The sequence below is a fragment of the Photinus pyralis genome, unplaced genomic scaffold (genome assembly GCF_008802855.1).
Source record: "Photinus pyralis isolate 1611_PpyrPB1 unplaced genomic scaffold, Ppyr1.3 Ppyr1.4_LG8, whole genome shotgun sequence".
Taxonomy (NCBI): Eukaryota; Metazoa; Arthropoda; class Insecta; order Coleoptera; family Lampyridae; genus Photinus; species Photinus pyralis.
Window position 1 is genome coordinate 5,812,364 of NW_022170819.1, and position 23,689 is coordinate 5,836,052.

Here is a 23,689-nt window from a genome sequence, read left to right on the forward strand (position 1 = left end):
TTTTAATCCAACCAAAGGAATACATCATATATCCTTGGACAATGTGGAAACAGATCGCTTCGTGATAACACAGCTGAACATTCTGCACCACTCGGCCCTGGTAAGGTCAGCTTCTTGTTGAATGGATATCTTTATACAGGGTGTTCCTAAATATGATGCAAATACGGAAAGAGATCATTCTTTGGCTTATTTTATGACTAAAAGTTCACGTAAACATAAGTCTATCTACAGGGTGTTAAAATTCCACTTCTCTATTCAAAAGTAACGTTGGTCTTCGGGTTTCGTCTGGTTTTGATATAAAGTTGATCGTATTTATTTCGAACACAGGCAAATCGGCATTAGATTCTCGAGAATGGGCCCGAGAATTTGTTTATGCACAGGAATAAAAAACCAATCTTCCACTGTATTGAATATTAATTTGGAACCAGTTTATTAATTAGGTTTTAACCATCATTCAAAACTCCAAACAATTGATGAGCACAAGCATACAGGTAAATACGCTGTATAATCGTCTAGTCTTAACTAATGACTAACAGCAAATGTGCGGTACTGCTGGAAAAAAATAAACAGTTGGCATGTATTCAATAGATCATAATAGAGCAACTCAAAATGTTTATTGGTTGATAGTTTTTGACAATGGAGCAAGAGCTGGGCCAATCTAATGACCAGAGAAGGAAAACTTCCTGCAGGCTTGGTTCTCGGTTTTAAACGTACAAGTGGTTGAAGTTTTGAATCAACCTTGAGCGCTAGGTGGTGCTAAACTTTACTCAAAAAATCACGACAATTAGTAACATACAATCAGAGGTCACCATTGTTTCTTGGTTTCAGTCCAAGCCAAACGCCATTTTGACCAGCCAAAAATACGCGCATCTTACTCATTACGAGAGGTATCTGGGTTTTATCCGTCACAACGACGTCGAAGCTACTCAGTATCTTGAAAAGGATTAGTTTTATCTCCAGTAGAGCAAAACGGAAACCTAAAAACGTAAACGTCGGTCCTATTAGAGAATTGAGGCCGACTTACCTATACAATTTCTCACTCCGACCCCAAACGGTAAAAATGTATTCGGAGTAATGTTCTTGAGATTGTCCTTGTGAAACCTTTCTGGGTCGAACACTTCAGGATTGGGGTAGTACTTCGGATCCCTGTGGATTGGAAAAATTGGAATCCAGCATATGGTACCCTTTTCAAAGTGAACGGTTTCCTCTTGATCGAGCTGGGCCTCTATCGTAAACGGTTTTTCGGCGCACCTATCGGTGAGTGGAACTGGAGGCCATTTGCGAAGAGTTTCTGGGCAAATTTAAATTTAGCGGCACTTTGATAAATGCGGTGACTTACCACAGACTATTTGTTCCAAATATGCCATTTCCATCAGAGCTTCGTAGGTTAGTTTTCCGTTACAGCTTTCTAAAGTTGCATCGATTTCACGTTGAAGTTTTTGTTGAATGTGCACGTTGACAGCTAACTCGTAGGTGGCGAAGGACATTACCGTGGAAGTGGTGTCGTATCCCGCCATGAAAAATATGAATGCTTGGGAGGCGATGTCTTCGTCTGTGATACGAGGTTTATTTGTGGTTTGTATTTTGGGCAACGCAAACTTTTGCACTGCAAGAAACCCCGTGTCCGCGTCATTTGCGTCATCCTTGAGTATGCCACTTTTAGCTTCCATTAGCAAGTGTAACATATCCAAACGAAATTTTCCCCCGTCCTTTCGTTCCGCCATGATGCGTCTTAGAAAGCTCACAAAATAGTCTTCTACTACTTTTGGGACCACACTTAGGCTTAGTATCTAAGGACAATATAAATTAAAGCTCAAATACTGAGGGATTTTACCTGAGACATCATCGGACTGAAGCTTTGTATAAACAGTTTTAACCCCCTGAAAGGAGATAACGCTGAAGCCCTTAGACCCATAGTATAAAACTCATTGTCCCGATCCCTTAAGGAATTCGAAACAACACCAAAGGTCGTACTCGCAATAACGTCATGCGCGTAACGTGTAAAATGATCCTTCATTTCCAACTCAACCAGTTCGCCTTTGTTACGGAAGTGTTCAACAAACTGGTCCGCACAATCCTGAATCAGATCAAAAATGATCCTCATTTTGTTGCCGGTAAACGTCGGACTCAACGTTGTCCGCAGTGTGTTCCACTTTTCGCCCCCTTTCATGAACGCTAGACTTCTAGCCAGCAGGGGATCTACCTTCTCCAAAAGCACGCTTCGACGTTGCGGAAATACATCATGTCCTTTTACGCAGATCTTCCTTATCAGTTCGGGATCCCTTGCGATCAGTGTGGGTAACAGGAATTGGTAGAACCCGAAGTACCTAAAGCTATGGTGTCGGTTTTTCGCAAAACTGTAATTAGGTTACCTATGGTTCGGGTGCGAGTTGTAGATCCTTTGCGTCATTTCCGTGAAGGAGCATTGTCCTGCAATGAGAGGTCCGAAGTTCCCCACTAAAGGACGTGGTTTGATGTGGGGCACATTTCTGTTTTCCCAGTACTTGAGAGGTTTGCAGAGGAGGTAATACAGTAGAGCTACGCTTATAATCAGTACGTAGATCAACATCTTGATGATGCCTAGTAGCGGGTCGTTAGATAGTGCAGAACTAAAGATGGCACAACTACTTCTGTGCTTTGACGAAGGAACTTGATCGCCACTTACCTGTTTGTAAAAATAGCAAAAAACTCCCACGTACAATTGCAATTTAAACTAAGGCACTAAAATGTCTAAAAGTTGAAAACCTGCATTTCAGAATACAGTGCCATCTGCATTATTAATGTGAGATTTAGGATAATGCGGTTTGTTCCAGACGTTTGGACCAAACTATAGCCCTTTGTATCGTTGTTATTCATTTTGTGAGAATAGTAGCGCAGAAAGTTCGCAGATTTAACACAATAGCTTTTTTTTGGAAAATTCCATTATAAGGTTTTTACTTTTAAATCTTTATAATTTAAGACAACATTGGGAGACAGAGATTTTTTAAAGATAAGGTCACTCAAAAGTCAAATTTCGTTTTTATTTTCCGTAGCTTCAACGGTCGGAAATGGACGGTTCCCATTAGCACCTTCCTACAGAGAATTTGAATCTTACTTATTTTTATGGACGCCATATTGAATTTTTACGGAATGAGATAAATGACAAAGAAAATTCATTTCAATGCATCGCCATCATAGCCATGTCGATTCAACATTTCCTGATTTCTGACTAGAGTCGTCCGACCTCTCAACGTCACTCAAGCCATTTCACACGTGAGATAACCCTACGGTTGCTGGAAGGGGAGACGGCTCTAATCGTAACTACGTCCGGCGAGGATACCCCCCAACATGGATCGTCTCAGTTGGACTGATCGTCTATGTAACATCCTCTACAAGGTGGTGATTCTGTGCATGTGTTTATTTAGTTTTCAATGCCCAGAAAGTCTGCCCACGAGTAAGCACAGGTTCTTTCTTGATAACCCTGTGCAAAGACTAAGAGATAGTCTTTTGAAGACTTCTTTCGCATGGTGACAATCTAACATCATGTTCGACCTAGCCCTGTGCTGGGTTTGGTTGTCTTCAGTTACTAACTTGTTCACAGTTGCAACTGTAAGTGGAAGAGGCGGCACTGGACCATAAAGGCAAGGAGGCATACGGCTACCGTTTCTTTCAGGGGGATTTATTAAGAGAAGCGATTGTTTAACGTATTCTATCTTGAACAAACAATAATAGTCTTTATTTATGAACTAAACACGTTATCTATTTTTAATTTCTCTCCCAGCGTTAACATGTCTTTTTGGTTCAATCTCTTTGGAATTTGATAAGAGCTTAATCAAATTTGACTGCTTATTCTTAGCTGCTTCCTAATTTTTTTAACGCCTACATGAGGATTATCTTCCAAAATTGTGACCTCTAATTTATTTCTTGGTTAATATCTTTTGGTACTACCAATCCCAAATTTTTTTTAAATCCCTTGCATTTAAAAAATGCTAGTTATGCTAAAATTAGAATTGGTGTTCTTGGAAGACAGGAATAAGACAGAGATTGTTTGGTTACTAAAGTACAAAGTCGTTGTTTAAGTGTATTTACTGATCAAATGACTAGAAAGCTACATCTGACACTGTAAGAATCGGGGTACCAAATGTGAAAACACATCACCCTCCTTCAACGGACAGTTTTGGCGTGCATAGTATTCAAGTGTAAAAATGGTAAAAAGTGTTGTCACTAGAGACGTATAACCTAACCACAAGAGTACGTTTCCAAACTGACCACACCTAACATTACCGGTATTCAGTAAGATAACTGTAACTGTGTACAAAATACAATGCAAAGGTAAATAAATCCTGCACGAAAAACATATGATATAGTCGTGGCCCACGGCCAATAGCACATACACCATGATCTTGGAGAGAAGCTTTCGGTTCGGAAAAACGAATTCGTAAACGTCCTTGTAGAGGTACAGGTAGAGCCAGTCGTGCATAATGATGCTCCACGAGCGCAGAAATCGTTCCAAAGACGAGGAGATCCACCAGTCCTACAAGACCACTACAATCACCCACTTCCCCAGACATGCTAAATACTTACGGAGTAAAACAGACGATCTTCAAATCCGAGCAGCTCGGCCCAAATGTTAAAGTAGCAGTGGTACGAGTAGTAGAAGGCGAGTAACATGATCATTAGGCCTAAGTGCGCATTTTTTACGCCCACCAGTATGACCTCCATGGTGGTAAATGGCTTCAAGCCGTACTCCATCAGGCCCGGTTTGTAGCTGTTTTCCCATATGATCGCCGAGGCGAGCGTTCCAATGCCTTGTTGTAATAACCAGCCGGCTATTGTACCCCATCTGATGCTACGATTTGCTCTGAAAGGGATCTCAATTATACTTTGGACGGTTACCCATAATCCACCTGGGATAATTATCCTGATAGACCAACGTGGGTGCAAACCAAAAGTATAAATAATGAGAGAACGTGGGATGGACGATCTTTAATTTTTCCTTTAGCCCTCCCTTTAGGTATTTCGGGCAGTTACTCCTGACGAACGCGTACATTTTCATAACGAACCTTAGCTGTAAGTGAGATGATAGTAGGTGATGATTTGCAGGCGAAATCTACCTGTTCCATTAGGATTGCTAGGGTTGAGAGCACGCCCAAGTTGTATTTAATAACGGCGTAGGGAGGGAAATACAGTAAGCAACCGAAATATAGCAACAAAATAATTGTCCATGGCACATCCCAAAGAGCAGTATATCCCCCCATCAGTTGAAGTTCGTTTGTACCGTTCGCCCAGTATTTAAAGCCGTAGTAAACTACCAAGGTGGAGAAGAACATACCAAACCAAATTAGTATCAGGATATCCAACTGTGCAAACGCGTTGATGATCAGCGGAATGCTAACGTATACACTGTGGGCAATTGTAATGACCTCAATTCTATAAGATGAAAACTCACCATCCCTTGTGGTAGTAATCGTGAAACGACGAATAAGCAATCGTACCAATACACAGCGCCATCCCGAGGTTGTACACGCTTCGCATGTGGTCATTCTCGAAGAGATCCGTAAACACCGAGTTCCTCGGCTTGAACACCTTACTTCTGAAGACTATCGTCTCCAACTCTCTGCAAAATTTTAAATTTAATGATTGATGAGGGGAGAGATACTTACGGTTTAGCGCCTTGTTGATCATCCATCGTTTTATTGCACGAAAGTGATTCTAAATAAATTATGCAATGCGTAAGGTACGTCTATGAATAACTTTATGTTAGGATAAAATTTGCATATTTATCGAAAGATGCAATTATAAATAGCTGCACGTCATAATTGCATACTTTGGATCTTGTTTTCAAGGAAATGAGGTTTACATTGATCAGTGACACTATAGCTGTTGGTTTCGAATACAAAATAATTTACCAATTTCTCTTTTTCTTACTACACCAGTAATTCCGACAAATACCTAATTAAGTGAATAAATAGTAGTTAGGTTCATTAGAAGGCCTCATTAGTGTATAACTACTTATGACAATTAAGTTACGGTATTTCATAGCGATGCGGCGGAAATTTGGGACATTACGAACCTACATATGTCCATGATTGGGCTATTAGATCAAAAGTTCAGACACTTTGAATTTTCTTTCGAAATTGGTTTCTAGTCCATAACTTTTGATTGAGAAGTTTAATCGAAAAAGTACGAATTGTTGTGGATTCTACACACCAAAATTAATAAGAAAAAGTGTTTTCCCGAGAAATTTTGGTGTAGTCGATTTTTGGTAAAAAAGGAAGGTTATAAACTGCCTTTTTTAAGGCCCGAAAAGAAATTATCCCAGATCGACCCGGAAAAAAAATTTTCTTATAGAATGTGGCCTGTAGAATCCATAATTTCAAGCAGTTCCAAGATTGAGCTGCTAGATCAAAAGTTACAGCACTTTGAATTCGAATTTGGTTTCTAGTCCATAACTTTTGATTGAGAAGTCTAATAGAAAAAGTACGAATTGTTTTGGATTCTACGCACCAAAATTAATAAGAAAAAGTGTTTTCCCGAGAAATTTTGGTGTAGTCGATTTTTGGTAAAAAAGGAAGGTTATACACTGCCTTTTTTGAGGCCCGAAAAAAAAAATTGTCTCAGATCGAGCGGAAAAAAAAAATTCTTATAGAATGTGGCCTGTAGAATCCATAATTTCAAACAGTTCCATTTCAATAAATGTTCAAAATGGTTTCCGTTATTGGTAAAACAGTAGTATAATCTATTCTCAAACTCTTGTCGAACCTTTTCAAATGTTGGTTTTGCAATATTTCGACATTCTTGAATTATTCTCTGTCATAGTTCTTTATTTGAATTTAAATTAATTTTTAGTAAAAATGGGATCAACACGCAGTCGGGGAAATATTAATATCAAACCAGGCTTCCGCAGAAACAACGGATTTAGAATTTTTAAGTGAATCTCAAGCAAATGTACCTAATAATTACAATTCGATTGTCTCGAAAGCTAATGTGTAATCAAACGTTAAAGCAAGGAAATCGACGAAAATAACAAAATTTACCTAGGAAATTCGGGTCGCAACCTTTTGAGGTCAGAGGGGCGTGTTCAACCTTTTTTGTAACAAAAAACAACACAGACAAAAAAATAAAAGTGTTAGTAAATCGCACTGCACAAAAAGTATTGCGTAGTAGCAATGCTAACGTCTGACACGGAAGGTTAATCGTATACTAAAACGGTAAATAATACTCAAAAGAATCAATTATTCGAATAACTTTACACTAGTATAGGAAAAATTTGGTTCGACTACGACTGTCCTTACAATCGTGTATAACAGCATAAAAGTGACGTTATTTTCAAGAAAATTACCTGACGGTACAAGTCGCTTTACAAGCATGTTATCGAAAAGGTCGAAAAGCGTTGGAATGATTGTGTAGCTCTTGAAGGTGATTATGTTGATGAAAAAATGTTGCTTTCTTTCTTGCTCTCTCTCTCTCTCAAAAGGATGGTATACTCGCGCTCAATGCCATAATCGTGCCAAGGGCATGTTTTTTGAAGAGGCTAATAATGTTGGATATGAAAATGATCACATATTTGTCAGAATTTAATTTTTTTTAAACTCGGCTGTTTTAAAATTTAAATACAATTCAGTATATTTCTCTAAGATATAGGGGTTCAAGCATTACTAACGGGTAGCAGCTCATTACAAATCGTAACATTAAAGACGACTATGCGATTTTCAAAATGGGGGAAAAATTCATACGCGTTAATTCGAAAACCTAAACAGAATTAATAAAAATCACAGAAATTCAAGAACTTCTTAATTTCAAAATCGCAGAAAAATTCTAGTGCTTCAAACACATTACAGTAGGTATCCTAAAATTCATATTTTTTACTCGGGAAACGCCCATAAAAGGCAAAAATCAATGTGCTCAAAATCAATAAATAGTGCCTGCGGTCTTTAGTGGGCCTTCATACGTTTCGTTTCTCCAAACCAAGCGCCGATGCCGTGCCTTCTTATGTTAAAACCAACTCGAAGCGTACCAAAGTACACGATTTCAATTGCCGACGTAATCGAGAATCCAATGAATAATCCAAGTAGACCGCCCACTTTGGAAGCAAAGTCGAACGCACTAAACATCTCGCTCCTCATGCAGCTCAAAAACTGCAAATCTTTGTAATAAACGCTTAACCTTGAAAAGTGCACACTGAAACAAAGGGGATGCTTGCGAGTTTGTTATGAAAATGTAACTTACCCGTAGGAAATGTTGTTGTATAGTGCCTTAACCTTTCCTTTCCAGTTCCAATCAGTGTAAGATGTTTCGACATCGTAGGAGAGCGAGACGCACGGTGGTAAACATGCGCACCTTTGAGAGGAATTTTTGCTGCTTTCAATTTCCATGTATTTAACTACAACTGATGCGTATTGGTCCCATATCTAATTGACTGGGAGAGGGTGACAGATTTCGATCTGTTACTTCTTTGTAGCTCAAACGCAGTGGGAGGGATTTATTCTCGCTAGGGATTTTTTTTATTGTTGGTAGTTTGCGTCCATTTAATTCAGTCAACAGAAATTTGTCACCATCTCCTTGTGTATAAACCTAGACTCGTACTCACGTCTACTAAACCTCATACATTCATTATTGGCAGGACCACATGCCCTGGTTCCTTCGAAGACTGCTAAAGGAGAGAGGTAGATAATTAAACGTGAGTAGCTACAGCGCTTACGTGGAAAATAAAACGGGACGCACCCACATAGCTCCAAAGTATAGTTCGCCAAGCACTCGTAAAGGCAATTTTGTTGCGTGTAATACCTGGAACTGGCTAAAAGTACTAATTGTTTTGGATTCTACGCACCAAAATTGATTTCCCGAGAAATTTTGGTGTAGTCAATTTCTGGTAAGCAGGAAGGTTATACACTGCCTTTTTTTGAGGCCGAAAAAAAAATTGTCTGAGATCGACCGGGAAAACATTCCCAGGAGGTGGTTGGCAACCTTCCACAATTGTGGGAGGCTACAGGTGCAGGAAAAGACTGCTTTCCTAAGCTCCTCAAGGCTGCCATCTGGGTGGGAACCTGACAACCTGGTGGCAGTTAAACGGCACACTACCATGGAACACCACTCTTAAGGACACGGGGAGAGCGGAGGGTACCTAGCTTACAGGATCCTCGACGCTTCGCCATTCGTACATTATTCTGTCGTTTATTTCTTCCAAAATGTTGAAGACTAATGCAATGTTAATGTTAGAGTTAAGTTGTTCATTGTTATCATTGGTGTTGTATTGTTTTCAAAGATCAAATAAAAATTATAGACATCAAACATGTATTTATTTTTCATATCCTCTAATGTACGTAAATCTGAAAATTTATCTATCAAATCTAATTTGAGTCTGACTCTCATTAAATACGGTGGATTCTGCATCATGCAAATAGTTGCAGAAGTTTAACGCTGGACTTGACTAATTACAATTTAACATACCTACTTTGAAATTTTCATAACTCATGAATTAGGCAATTTTTGAAATCCGGAGAAGTCTCAGAATTTTACAAGGGATGGAAGTCCGTAAGGCATTATAAGGCCGTAGGGCTCATGGAGATAAAGCATTTGATTTATATGCTTTTATCTACGACTAATATATAATGTGAGTATTATACTTATGGTTTGTTCGGTATAATGCCATCCATTATTCCCTTAGGGATTAACGACCAGGGATTAGTTCGTAAATACTCCTCGAGAATAATAGCTATCATTATTGACTCGTGATATAATCTACTATTAAAGGCTCTTTCAAATTCTAAAATCTTTAAAAGACCCTAAAATGCTCGTTTTGGTGATTCCTGAGGTTTGTTGGCGGATTTTTATGGCTTTTAAAGGCTACAAAAGCTTCTAGACTGCTCGTAGAGACATGTGCAGTCTCTTAAAGACCTTTTAAAGGGTCTATCAGTCTCGAATAGTGACTAACAAATGTCATCTTTAAAAACCTCTATACATTTCTTAGACCAATGCTAATTTTGCTATATGCACGTTTGGTTATTTACTTGTTCATAATAACAATCCATATGGACAATGCAACAAGTAATATTATATTTCTTCTTGTATAAATATCCTACCATTACTAAATAATATAATAATATGTTGAAATACAGGAACTAAATTTTTATTATAAGCGCGGATTAACTATGTTACAAGCAAGTATACATAACATTCTTTTATCTTTGTAGATTATACAAAAATATCACGGTCTGTGTAAGTCTCTCTCGTGTAATACAAAAAAGTTCAATATTTGAATAAAAAATCAACTTTGCAATCAAACAACTAATTAAAAACGTCACCATATCTTCTTGCTCACTTACTTCCAAGGTGAACGTAGCAAATATTTGTGGTAGCAAAGCTGTAACTACCCCTTCCAATTTGCCTGCCTACTAGCCCCCCCCCCCCCTGTATCCATATAAAAGCAGTTTTCCTTACATTTCCCTTACATTAACAATGTCTGCTGCGAAATCCCTTTTGTTGATCGCACTTTTCAGTGCTTTACATTCTTCTGTTCTTACAGATACTCCTTTTAACTTATGTAAGTATTTCAACGAAAATTGCCTTAATTTGGTTTTACTTTTCGCAGGTGCTACGGATATTGTAAGCATCATCATCACCAACTTCAATTTGAATAACTGCCAAACAAGCTCCTGTGTCTTAATAAGGGGACAAAGACTGTTCATGTCTTTAACTGCAACTTTTTGTAAGTGTTACTTACAGGTTACATTCAACCCTACGTCAAACCTATAATTCTTTCAGTGAAGGAAGTCGGTGCCAAAAACGATACAACTGTCACATTTGAGATTAGGGGCGGTCCATTTCCCGTTTCTCTTACTGTTCCAGTCTGTCGTAAGGTACAGTGTCCTATACCAGCAGGTGATATTAGGCAACCTTCGGTAAACCTCCCAGTGCCTGAATATATTCCATTGGTAATATTAAATCTTTAATAATGTGAAAGTAATATTCCTTTTAGGGCACTTATATAGCCAGAGCGTCAGTCAAGGATGGCGGTTTGACGGTATTGTGTGGAGAAAATGAAGTTGTTATAGCAGATGCCTAATGCATCGCATCGGGAATGTATCATTAATGGTATTTTATTCACCTAGTAGGTATATAAGGAGGCTTGTGAAATCTGAATCTGCATCATAATCCCTCTCTAGAGTAGCTATGTAAGGTCTTATTTGAAAACCTATCATAAACTATAGAACCTAAAAAAAAGTCAAGATATAGAATTGAAGTAAAACACTTTTCCATTCAAAAGAGAGTGTAACCGCCTCTGCTGAAGGGCTCTTGTCGGGAATCTAAAGATGAACTCTGCAGTGTGTTGCGGTCTTACAAAAAAGTCGGAAAAATGGGTTTTACATATGGTGACCAGACAGGTTTTGGCCCTCTGTAGGACACCATTGCGTTATAGTGAACGACCCTCCATCCAACCTGAACGGTAGTCCCAAAGCCTGGAAACACATCCTAATCGCAGGAGCAGCTTTGACCTTAACGAATTCAAATGATTAACGTTTTATAGAAACGGGACGTTTTCTATCAGCCTAATGCCATTGAATCCTAAAATTCAAGGGAGTGCTAAAAGAAGTCGCTGAGATAAAGGAAAGAATGTTGTTTAATGCTATATGAGAACTACACATTTTGCGCGACAAGCAATTTATCCATAAACAGATAATCGTTGCGAATAGCGAATTGAAAGTTTAGAGTAGGGTACGAAAACGAATCGAAAACATTATATACTATGTTGTATATACCATTTTGCCATCCTCTCTAATTTTATACTTCAAAAAATCAAAAAATGGCTAAATGTTTCCGAACATGACTAATTCAAGCACCAGGGCGTTAATTTGTTGTAACAAAAAAGAGACCCCAAAATTGCGATTCTTTAAGTATTTTAAGACGCACCCAGAAGATATTGAGTTGCCCATTGCAATTTAGAATTTATTTTTGCCTAAATCCTGCCCCCAAAATGACACACCTGTGACGAAATTTGATATTTGGTGGTCTTACGTTATCGTGAGCTATTGAAAAGGAGCCCAACGTCAGATCAATAACCTTCTGCCCAACCGCGCTGTGACGAGAGCAGGCGCTGCTCCCTTCAGTTGTTTTCAAGTACTCGCTCCTCAAGTTCGTGTCCGTGCTACCCCACGCCAGCATGGTGTGCGTTTGTGTCAAAGTCAACAACAAAAGGGAGCCCACTATTTCGACAGTACTCTACCAACTCAGCCACCTCCTTGGTTTAGTGGAGCCTCCTCGGAGTTGTACGAGAGTTAGGCTGAGCAGACCACCAAGTGCCTGTTCCTTCCTCGACCATCTTTCAGCTGAAGTCTTAGAACCGCGAGATCCCTGAAAAAAAACCAGCCATTAGATAAGAGTTGATTTGTCTATCGACATAAATGCAAGTCCTATGGTTCAGTTGACTGTCTCCTGTCAATAAAGATAGTCATTCGCCTGGCCCAGACTCTTACTCGTCCCCTGTAAACCCAAGGTTCTTGTATGAGATATCGCCTGTCTGCTTTACAGCAAGTTGACGACCTATTAGACAGGTCGCCCCTTTACTGTACTGCAAATTGCTCTGTAAGAAGGTTAATCACTGATGTACTAGCCTCCTCCCTCCCCTAGTGATGCCGACGGTTGGGACTCCTGGTCGGAGGCAAGAACCGCCACACGAGCCAAAAGCTCGCTGACATCTTATTCGACCTCTGAGGGCGCCGGTAGTCACTCCAACCCCCTTCGAGGCCGATAACTAGTGACTGAGCGCCCCTCCGTCGCAACGGAACTGGGCCGTGCTGATCCAGTGGAGCCCTCTCCCTTATCTGCGCTGCCTTCAATGGTTGTGACACTACGTCATCCCTATTCAATCAGGGAAAAACTAAATTTTGTACGCTGATAGAAAAGAACAGAGCGGTTCATAAAATAATTGATATTTTCAACCAACAAGATCAAGTCAGAAAAGATTGCCGAGGCCGGAGTACGGAGGCTGGGGTTGGAAGCATGTCGCTCACTCCCATAGTAATGGCGGAAAAACCAGCTCCCGATTCCTTATTAAAATTGGTATCTTGTAACTGCAAAAAGGGGTGTGGTGGGGCATGCAGCTGTCGAAAGGATGGACTTAATTATTCGGTTGCATGTGGCTTCTGCAACGGAGAATCTTGCGGGAATATGACGGAAATCCGCATTGATAGCGAGAACGAGGATAACGACATTTTTCAGGCTACGGACCAAATCTACGACCAGGAGGCCGACAATAACCAAGTAGAAATTAATTTCTGTAACGCTCTAAAATCATAATTTACTATTCTTAAATTTAAAAAAAAAATGCGATATACTTTTCGCTTTTAACGAAAGGTATAATACTGTTAAATGATAATATTCAAGTGCATTTTAGTTATTTTTATAATTATGTAAAAATATAATGATATATAATAAGAGTAATAAAATAAAACTTAACCAAAATGAAGTTCGCGCATTTTTTTTTCAAATAGTGCAACTTCATGGAGTTGTAACTCCTAACATTTATGTGTGTTACAAAAAACTTTTTTGAACAAAAAATGCAGAAAATTTTGTTCTCTTTAACTTTGTACTTTTTTGAGTTTTTTTTTGAGTTTTTTTAAGTTCAAAAAACCAAATTTGTGTACCTAAAATCCAAGATGGCGACTCGAGCGCATGCTCCAGGAGGTCATTAACTTGAATTTTTCATTAGGGCTCCAAGCTTAACAACATACTAAAAAATCGCCACTACCCCAAGTTCTGCATTCAAAATCCCCACTTGTGAATAGAAGCTACCCCACGTCCAAGTTTCTGAATATGGCCTTGCGTTGGAGCCGTCCCCTCTCTCGAGAAGCCTGCACTTTTGAGGGCCCGGATTGTTGGTTGCCCTCGACGAGGAGCCCAGAAAGTGTTTGTTTGGTTTGAAATCGTCCATGCAATTTCCGCGATTAGTACGGAAATGCGGTCTCACCTGGGCAGAGCCGCTTGTCCAGGGCTTGCTGCCAGCCCCTTCTCGAGGGATATGGGCCACTTACTCGCTGGTCTCCCGAATACCGATATCGATACTGCACCGCAGTGCTACGAAGCCCTCGCTAACACCTTGACTTTGGAGGTTCATCGGGAACGACGACCATCGTCGCTATCAGTCTCGGTTTTAGCCCCGACGAGCACGGGGGATAGAGTGTGTGTGATATGTCATTGTTGCTCTTTTTTGTCCTATTCAACATGGCGCCAATAAGAAATAAGAAAGTAGTAGCCTGTAGCTCTACATCTAACCTGCTATCGAAATTCTGATAACAGATAGAACAGATAAAAATGCCCATAGAAGGTGCTAACGGAAACCGTTCATTTCTGACAGTTTAAGCTAGGTAAAATTAAAACAAAATTTGCCATTTTCAGCTTTTCGGTGATATTTCAGTTATTTTCAAAGATTTTTCAAAAATGTCAATCACAAAAAGGGAAAACTTTGCCCCTCATTTAACCTACCCTCTATCCATAGCTGTTATGGAGATCCTAATGGGAAGCCACGCATTTGAACTACCCTGTATAGAAGCATTTTCAATCGAGGTGTATAGCCTGCTTTAATTTATAACGAAAAATGATAACATTAATTTATGGAGATGAGATTGTAGTCCAGTTTAAAAAGCAAAACTTTAATGTTAGGAGTTGACAGGTGCAAAAAACGTACTTTTCGTCGCAATACTGAAACAAAATTATAGACGAAGATGCTCCTTGGCCAATCCTAGCGTTAATTTTTACCGTAAAGCTCAAAAATTAAAAATATGGGGTTGAATGATCTACAAAAAAGTCTAACATTTAAAGTTAGGAGCTTGAAGAAAATCGTTTACACTCGCCAATTTTCAAGCAAAACTTGAATCTTGAGGTTGGGAAGACGTTCATGGCTTTCATTTTTCACTTATGTTAAAATTTGCAGTTACGAGCCGAGGGCGCATGAAATCATTCGCGAGTTTGGATGGAAATTTTAGAATCTGATCTTTATTTGAAGTTCCTAGGTTTCTGTTTATGGTAAAGTGGAGGGAAAGTTAGGTTGATGGGTAAATAAAACATAATATCCAATCACGACCCTGAAGCAAAACCTTTGGAAGGCGTTATTCGTCCCTTTAATTTTTAATTTAATATGCGAAGATATAGTTATGGAGTATAAGGGTATACAATTAAGATTCCGGAGCCCATTCTGGAGCAGAATCTGAAACTGCAAGGACTATTGGGCTCAGGGCCGTCTCAAGCATATTCTGCGCCGGGGGTCAGCCTGCGCCCCCCTGTCAATAAAAAAATACAATGTGATGTTAGGGTTTCATTTATTTATTTATTTATCTAAAATCAAACAAGCTAAAATCACAATACGTCAACAGACTATATTTAATTAAGTGGTACCTACATCAAAGTCAATTTTTCGAGCTTTGGAATTGGCAAGTGCATTTTAATATTAATTTCAGATTCTATGCTAATAACTGCCAAATTTGTCAACCTATCTTGGGTCATAGTGGGCCGTAAATTATTTTTAATTAATTTTAATTTGGAAAACGACCTTTCGCCTTCAGCTACGGTCACTGGAAGTGTTAAGTATATTCTTAAAGCTACTCACCAGTTTGGAAACACAGACATTAAATTATTACGATATATATTATAATTTAAAACACCTAATGAAGTTTTATCTTTATTTATAGAAAATTTTGGCAGTAATTCTAATTCATTGAATAGATCTTCCCCATCTATATCAGATCTATATGCCACTTGTTAATTTTTTTTGTAGATTAAGACTTTTTTTTTCTTGCGTTTCCAAATTACTCTAATCCTCGAGATTATTCAAAAATGTATTAATTTGTAGTATCACGATTTATGGCACTCGGCGCCTCTTAAGGTCCTGTGCCCGGGTGCCCTGCACCCCTTGCACCCCCGGTAAAGTCGGCTATCATTGCTTTAACTACTGTTAACATTTCTAAATTTCACATTCGTAACTTACAATTAACCTTTGATGCCCACAATTCTAATGCGTGGGAGTTGAATAGCTCACAAAAAAGGTTTCCCCAAAGCAAAACTTGCCAGAAGTGTAAAGTAACCATTTTAAATCTTGTGATTGTTGTTATATCTACACATGTCATTCCGATAAGACCAATAATGTTTATACAGGTGCATTTAATTTTTTGGAAAGAGGTTCTTCCCGCCCGTTTAGGGATACGGGTAGGAATTCTGCAAGAATATTTAGAAAATCTAAAAGAGCATGATCCCATCCCAAAACATGCCCCCTTTCCTTGATGCGTCCTATGGTCTTCGAGAAAAAAATTAAAAAGGCAAACAATCTTAAGGGATTTTTAAGGGTGGCGTCCAAACAAAAAAAACATGTTTGTTTTTCAGCCCTCTATCGCCCGGATTGTTTGGCGCAGCTCAAATGCAACTATTTCAAAAATGGCAAAACGTTTCAGAATATAATTTATTTTATGTATAATTTAGTTGGCAATATTCAAATGAATGACAAGCTAATAACAAAAAAATCTACGACGCATTGGTGCAATTTTTGATGGAAGCTAAATAATCCAGTTAAGTTGTATTTTTACCAGGAAAGTTGTGGGGTAGTTTTGATTTCTTTGATTCTATATGTTTTTTGGGGTGCTGAATCCGAATCTGAGGTTTGCTAACAAAATCTCATGACGCAACATTGAAAAGAATACAAAAGAAGTTGAAAAAGATATTTTTTTGGCAGTTTTGTGCTTACAACTGGAAAACTATCAACTTTTCGAAAATAACCTTCCTATTCAAAATTAAAGTACATAAAATTTCCTGCAGATTGCACTATTTAGTTTTTTTCCTCGATAAACCGTTCGGGCTCAAGCGCCAGTTGAAAATTGACGTATTTCGGCTGTCTCCACAAAACATAGTTTTTTCGCACTAAAACCTTAAATTAAAATTAAAGTGAATTCCTTGCATTTACCTACTATTATTTGAATTTTATATGTAAGGGTGGTTTTTTCTCATTTTCATAACGTTCAAGGTGTTTATTGTAGTCCAGAATTGTATGAAAAGTTAATTTCTAACGAACAACAGTATATCATATTATTAGATATATTATTTATAATATATAATACTTATACTGTGCTATCTAAAATTATTCCCACTCTCTTCCTCGAGGAAAAAACTAAATAGTGGGGTCTGTAGGAAATTTTAAGTACTTATATTTTGAATAGGAAGGTTATTTTCGAAAAGTTGATAGTTTTCCAGTTGTAAGCACAAAACTACCAAAAAAATATCTTTTTCAACTTATTTTGTATTTTTTTCAATGTTGCGTCATGAAATTTTGTTGGCAAACCTCAGATTCGGATTCATCACCCCAAAAAACGTATACAATCAAAGAAATCAAAACTACCCCACAACTTTCCAGCTAGATGCCCGTTTGAGCACAAATATCCTGTATTAAAAATTCAAATTTAAATAAATAAAATCATTCATTGATGAATACCTCTGTCATAACATACTTCTGTTCGTCATCCTAAACCGTTCCGTGGTCTATTTATTGTGTTTGTCTGATTAAAAGTCTCCATGAAAGACCGCATGGAGTAAAGAGTGTCATCCTTGTCATTTTGTTTCCATTCCTGTTAGCCACATGGGCATCGATCCCGATAGGGCTAATTAAAAAAAAAAGCTGGGCTATTTCCTTTAATGAAATACTTCAGGAGGACCACTATTCCTTGTCTTAAAAAGATGAATCTATCTCTTGGTCTTGACATGGGCATCGCGCCACCATAACATCTTCCAGCTGGTATGTAAGTCCAGAGAACAGCATCCAACGATTCTCAAGATTTTTTGAGAATAAAAGATGGGGATTCTCCCACTTCAGGTTTGCCTCTTTTTTGGGACATTTATATAGAACCTTTGCGCACGGAAGCAAAGACTTTTGTGTTTTTTTTTGTAAACGTGGAGCTTGTGATGGTTCCCACGATGAGACACACCGATCAAGATCGAATCTTAATATAGAGTGATCCAAGTTGGAGCTTTTATAAGTGTTTCAACCTTTTCAAACGATCTTGTCGGTCATTGAAGATCGCTTTAGATGCACCAAACAGAGTTTCTAAATGCCTAAAAGGGCCTCAAAGAGTTTTCCCGCGGTTCTTACACTCCATGGGATGCCTCCCCTGTCGTCGTTTTTGGAGCTTTTGAAGCGAATAAGATCACTCTTCGTCTTGTTTATCTTGTTGGATGCATTGAACTCATATTTTCTACGATTATACCTCCGAAAACATTCACTGCCACATATTCCTTTTAAAAGTAGCTCTTTGTTGTAAAACTTTCATAGTGATGCAAATGAACCTTCCGTAAACATTCAGATAAATATATTTTTAAACCTACTTAGAATGCGAAGGTCATTTGCGCCCTCGTACTTCCCGTTAATCATGGAATTAAAAGTAAACAAAGTTTATGTAATCGTATTGTTTTCCGCATCCTTGAAAGGTAAGTGCTCTTTCAAATGGCGCGCAATTTTATTATAGAATCACATGGTCAATTTGAATTCCACCCATTGGACCTCTCGGTCAAAATAAGTAAAAGAAGCAAAGGAAGCCTCCAAAATAAAATGTGCATTATTTATTTAAAGAATACTGTGCGATAACATATTAAATGACTAAAATCCTACATTTGGTACTAAAAATATCACATTCGAGGCTTTAAACCCACCCAATACCCCTTATCGGACACAGGGTTAACATTGTCTTTACTAAACGTTAGAGGAATCGGAGTGTTCTTTATCGGAACAATTTCAAACTTTCTTAAAATGTGCGCTATAATTATTTTGACTTCGAGAAGTGCAAATCTTGATCCTATACAGTTTCGTGGTCCGACACCGAACGGTAAATAAGTGAAGGGTTTGATCTTGTGTTTGTTCTCCTCGCTGAAACGTTCTGGATCAAACTTTACGGGTTCAGGGTAGTAAGTCTCATCGCGATGTATTGCGTAGATCGGTATTTGGCAAACGACATGTCGGTCGAGTAGAAGGGGTTTCTCGCCGTTGGTGGAAGGCAGTGTAAATGGGCGAACAGGGCACCTGTCGGTGATAGCAAACGGAGGCCACTTGCGCAGGGCTTCTGTAAAAGAAAGTCACAGTCTCGCACTAAGCAACTCATCACGTACCTGAGATCACCATGTCCAGGTACTTCATGCCCATCAGCAGATCGTACGTTAATTTCCCGTCACACGCCTCAAAAGTGCGATCAACCTCATCGATGAGGCGCTGCTGAATGTCGTAGTTTAACGCAAGCTCGTACGTCGTATACGACATAGCTGTGGAAGAGGTATCAAAGCCGGCCATGAAGAAGACCACCGCTTGGGCGGTCATGATATCGTCGGTAACCTCAAAGTGCTCGGAAACCGCAGCGATTTGGTTATCAGGGCTATGGTCGCGCTTTAATTTTCCCTTTCGCGCTTCCATGAGAAGGTGAATTAAGTCCGGTCGGACCACCCCCTTTTCTTCCCTTAAGGTCACGGTTTCCTTGACAATACGCCTAAAAAATTCCGTGGTCGGCGCGCTTATAAAGCGAATCTTCATAAGCTTAGCCAGACTCGGGCTGATATTGCTGATAAAGAATTTGAGGCTATTCGCGAACCCGCTGAAGTTACTGACTTCTTTTCCGTTGCGAAAAAGTTCATTTGTCGGGTTTGTAAGTGAATCGCATGTAACTCCGAAAGCAGTCGTCGCAATAATGTCGTTCGTCACCTTTGAAAATGCGTCTTTCATTTCCATTTCGACGAAGCCGCCTTGCGCGACCAGGTGTTCGATGAATTGCTTCGTGCATTGGTCGATCAAGCAGAACATCTGACGCAGTTTGCTGCTTGTGAATGTGGGACTTAAGATCGCCCTCATATCCCTCCAGTGCTGCCCACCTGAAGATGTCGATGAAAGGTGGTTTCGGTTTTACTTGGTGCTTACCTGGCATTGCAAAGAGCGAATTCGACCAGATTGGATCGGCTTCGACTGACGTGAAGGTGTTGTGCTCCGGGAAGGTTTCAAATTCCTTCACGAAGATCAGCTTGATCAGTTCTGGGTCGCGCAGGACTAGGCCTGGTTTCAGGAAGTAGTAGACCCCAATGTACCTGCAAGGCGGCATTCATTATGGATTGATGTCATGTTGATAGTCACCTTTCATTCTTGAACTGTTGATAGGTCAAGAGGGAGGCATCTGCCATTGACATCTGCTGCAAGATCACCGGTGCCAGGTTTCCAAAGAGGAACGTGGGTTTTTCATGAGGAACGCCTCTCTTCCTCCAATAAGTGAACGGTTCAAAGAACTGATAGTAAATCAGTATCGCGACGATAACAAACAAAACTATAATGAGCATGATTATGCAGCATCAATAAAAGGTGTAAGCGCGCACTGAGCATGAATCGCTGTAGCCTCCCTATTTATATAATTGATGCGCATGTTGCTCAGAGTCAAGGCGCAAGGTAATGAATCGGGAATTATTGGGAAATCACCTACGAGCAATGACCGACGTTGATTAATCTGGCGAAAACAGTACACTTTCCGTACACTGACATTTAATCAGAAACTATTCGTAGAATAATGAGGTCGAAATTAGCAAACCCGTCCATCGCTCGTAAACAAAGTTGTGCGATTGCAGAATTTGGCGACGGTTCATGGACGGTGATTGTTCCACTAAACCAATGGGCATTTCATGTGAATTATCCGCGCCCACAGAAATCTGCAGTTTTCGCGGTTACTTTAAACGGGCAGAAAAGTGCGCATCGCTGGGAAACTTTCCTAATCGTTTATTTGGTATCATTATTAATCAAGGTCACCTACTGATAATATATTTTCTAAAATTGCGTTTTGCAAAAAAACGCTTCTAGCTAGGGTCGATGAATGATAAAACCATCTCGTATGTTATGCGAATACTTCACTGGTTCAAGGTCGGTTATTATTCCAGTGTGGATAGATAGCGATAGTACGTACCGCGTTTTGCGGTCAAGTTTAAACTCCACCTTTCTACGACTGTAAACGAAGCGGCGTAGAGTTTAAGGTCCACAGTCATTCCTGTGGGATACCTGGACATTTTTCCAATGGCTCGTAGTGTGACCCGCGCAAAAAACTCCCAAAGAAAGAGATCCTTTCGATTAATCCTTTCTCCCATGTAATCGATAAAGGAATTCCTCTACCATCCATGATCCAATAATAAAACCTATAAATATAGTGCACTTGGGTTGGGTTCATTGGCTTCCCTATACGGGTAAATGGTGGCCATTTTTATGATCTCGCGTTTTTTGAGCTAATGAACTTTTTAAATCCAATTTCTGAATTTCGCTCAGTGTTCTACGCCCGGTTCTACGACGTTTTTATACTGACTTTATTGCTATTTTTTTGGCCTATGGAACAGGGTTTGTGCCTTTATAGTAGGCCTAATTATCCCTCAAGGCTGTCTAAAAAACTTAATTCACAAAAACATTTTCTGACCTAAACCCTGAAAAGCCTTTAAAATCCTAGAGAAATAGTTTTGGAGGAACATCTGTAGAATCCTTGAAGAAACTTAAATAATTCCCTGAATTAATTCTGTAAGGGTTTTCAAGAATTAATAAACCTGTAACTTATTACGGAATTTTGTATTCATTTGCAAATCTAACTCGTTTATCTTGGAAATCGGTAGACCTGCCAGATCTTCGAAACGCCTACAAAACTTTTAGTGGTCCAAAAAGTCTTGGAACATGTCTATCTTGTTCTATAGTAGAGGACTATATACGAGTATAGCACGACATAACGCCACCTAAATACTTCTTCCACCATTTATAGAACAATTTTACACACCCTTTTCGGTGCCAGACAACTCCAAAAAGTTCTGGACATGAACTGTAAAGTTTTGTGAAGGACGTGGCATATCATATGTAAAAGGTCTGAATTCTATTAGTGACAAGAAGTTTGAAAGCGACCTGAAGTACTTTCGTAACTCTATAGAGTTGTGTAAAGGCAGTATAAAGCTCCGGAAATTAGCTCAGCCGATTACAAAAGGTGAACGAAAGTTCTCCGGTAGTTTTTGAAAAAGGCCTTGAAAGCTAATGGAAGACTTTGACCGATTTAAAATTTCTAAAGATTCAATGAGGGCAGCCCTGCTGTCACTGAAAATTCTGATAGTTTTGTTCTTTATGTTACCCAAAAGAACTGTTCTTGCACTGAGCATTAGTGTTACTAACTGTGATTGGAATACAGTATGAAGTTTTCCTAGTGGTTGGGTGATATGGAAGTTCAGTTATTTGGAGTAAATACCAGTGCCTGTTCCTTCCATTGTTTTAGATCCGCCCATGAGGATGAATATGGCTAGTAGGGATGCCACATCCTCATCAAGAAAAATTTGGTAGTTTTTCGCTAATATAATAATAACAGTAATAATAATAAGCCTTTATTTGTTCGACAGATTAAATAATCCAATATGAATTGAGGACTAGTGAGTCCGATCGATCTTCTAGGATAAGGTAATCGCTTAATCGCCTTGCCCAGAATTCGAGAGTGGCCCACCTCAATACCTCTGCTATTCAACAACCCACCTATTTTTCAGACGCAAGGATGCCAGAATCGCCTGACCTCTCTCGAGGAGATCTAGTGGAGGCAGATCCAGAAGGACCTCTATGACGGCTGTGGGAGTTGTTCGCATCGCGTCCATGCAAGCAAGATACGCTTTGAGCTGAATATGTTGGCCCCAATTTAGTATTTTTCCAAATGTGATTCCTAAATATTTCACTGACCCTGAAAATTTGGAAATGGACTAGCGGGGGGTTCGAAAACACTCTACCTTTCTTTTCCTTGTGAAAAGAACTAGCCGTTTTGCCGGGTTCATAGACAGGTTCCACCCTGTAGTTCTCCTCACTGCTATTCCACTTGAACGATTTTGAATCGAAGTCTCCCGTAAGTATTAATTGAACATCCTTTTCCGCTAATTTATTTAATTAATTGTTTTCTCGACTTCGCTGATTAACCCGCGATCATCACCTCCGGGGGGTAATACTTATATATTTATTTATTTTATAGCATATGTTAAATTGACATTTTAATGGGTTTAAATGAGTAGGCTAAGCCCAGGGCTAAGCCGTTCTTTAACCGTAAGGGTAGATAAAGTGAAACAGATGAGCGTGCATTCAAATGACATCTGTCATTCTTATTTCAAATGCACGATATAAAATGACGTCCAGAACATATGACAATTCTGTTCCTATGGAAACGATCGCGATCGCAGAACCTAACCTTGCTATTTTTTACGTCTCTGACGGCCGGTTGCAAGAAATAATAATACTTTATTGCTCAAACAGAAAACATTCCAATGATAGAGCAACAATACAATTACAATTACAAGAGTGAAATTAAAATAATGTAACTAAAATAGTATACTTAAGTAAATTAATATTATAAACATACAAAATTTGTAAAAGTGCATTGAAAGATAATTAAATTCGATTAAATTGCGCAAAATAAAAAAAATATATAAATTATATTAAAACGTGCAAATGAACAACAGAGATATACAAGAGATATAAGTAATAGGAGTAATGAAAGAGAAAAAATAAAATAAAAAATAAAAATAATATGTAATAATTATCTTAAAGAATTATTGAGCTTAGTAATGAGTTGGCGAAGTATTTCCGGTAGAGAGGTATATTGTATATCACAATCCTGGCAGACCATATTAAAATTACGAGACATGATTAATGTAGGGGCTTTACACAATA

At 38.9% G+C, this 23,689-nt stretch overlaps 5 protein-coding genes across 5 annotated transcripts; 1 reads left to right on the top strand and 4 right to left on the bottom strand.

Annotated features, from left to right (window-relative positions):
* Window positions 1-79: 79 nt before the first annotated feature.
* LOC116179721 (cytochrome P450 9e2-like) lies at window positions 80-2,685 on the bottom strand. Its single transcript, XM_031499543.1, has 6 exons — window positions 2,666-2,685; window positions 2,373-2,580; window positions 1,835-2,327; window positions 1,340-1,790; window positions 1,025-1,291; window positions 80-977 (listed from the first exon to the last, which is right to left on the bottom strand). Exons 2-6 carry the CDS (start codon window positions 2,567-2,569, stop codon window positions 799-801), a joined length of 1,587 nt encoding a protein of 528 aa, XP_031355403.1. The 5' UTR covers window positions 2,570-2,580; window positions 2,666-2,685; the 3' UTR covers window positions 80-798.
* A 1,362-nt stretch (window positions 2,686-4,047) lies between these two features.
* LOC116178705 (sterol O-acyltransferase 1-like) lies at window positions 4,048-5,862 on the bottom strand. Its single transcript, XM_031498283.1, has 6 exons — window positions 5,643-5,862; window positions 5,429-5,596; window positions 5,094-5,382; window positions 4,887-5,047; window positions 4,564-4,840; window positions 4,048-4,513 (listed from the first exon to the last, which is right to left on the bottom strand). The coding sequence occupies exons 1-6, from the start codon at window positions 5,666-5,668 to the stop codon at window positions 4,088-4,090; spliced, it is 1,347 nt and encodes a 448-aa protein (XP_031354143.1). The 5' UTR covers window positions 5,669-5,862; the 3' UTR covers window positions 4,048-4,087.
* A 1,859-nt stretch (window positions 5,863-7,721) lies between these two features.
* LOC116178858 (pickpocket protein 28-like) lies at window positions 7,722-8,496 on the bottom strand. Its single transcript, XM_031498487.1, has 2 exons — window positions 8,209-8,496; window positions 7,722-8,160 (listed from the first exon to the last, which is right to left on the bottom strand). Exons 1-2 carry the CDS (start codon window positions 8,352-8,354, stop codon window positions 7,914-7,916), a joined length of 393 nt encoding a protein of 130 aa, XP_031354347.1. The 5' UTR covers window positions 8,355-8,496; the 3' UTR covers window positions 7,722-7,913.
* Window positions 8,497-10,399: 1,903 nt separating this feature from the next.
* Window positions 10,400-11,793, top strand: LOC116178857. Its single transcript, XM_031498486.1, has 4 exons — window positions 10,400-10,522; window positions 10,571-10,687; window positions 10,744-10,913; window positions 10,958-11,793. The coding sequence occupies exons 1-4, from the start codon at window positions 10,438-10,440 to the stop codon at window positions 11,042-11,044; spliced, it is 459 nt and encodes a 152-aa protein (XP_031354346.1). The 5' UTR covers window positions 10,400-10,437; the 3' UTR covers window positions 11,045-11,793.
* Window positions 11,794-18,548: 6,755 nt separating this feature from the next.
* On the bottom strand, window positions 18,549-20,360 carry LOC116178855 (cytochrome P450 9e2-like). Its single transcript, XM_031498483.1, has 4 exons — window positions 20,120-20,360; window positions 19,910-20,073; window positions 19,114-19,863; window positions 18,549-19,067 (listed from the first exon to the last, which is right to left on the bottom strand). The coding sequence occupies exons 1-4, from the start codon at window positions 20,317-20,319 to the stop codon at window positions 18,637-18,639; spliced, it is 1,545 nt and encodes a 514-aa protein (XP_031354343.1). The 5' UTR covers window positions 20,320-20,360; the 3' UTR covers window positions 18,549-18,636.
* Between the last annotated feature and the right edge of the window lie 3,329 nt (window positions 20,361-23,689).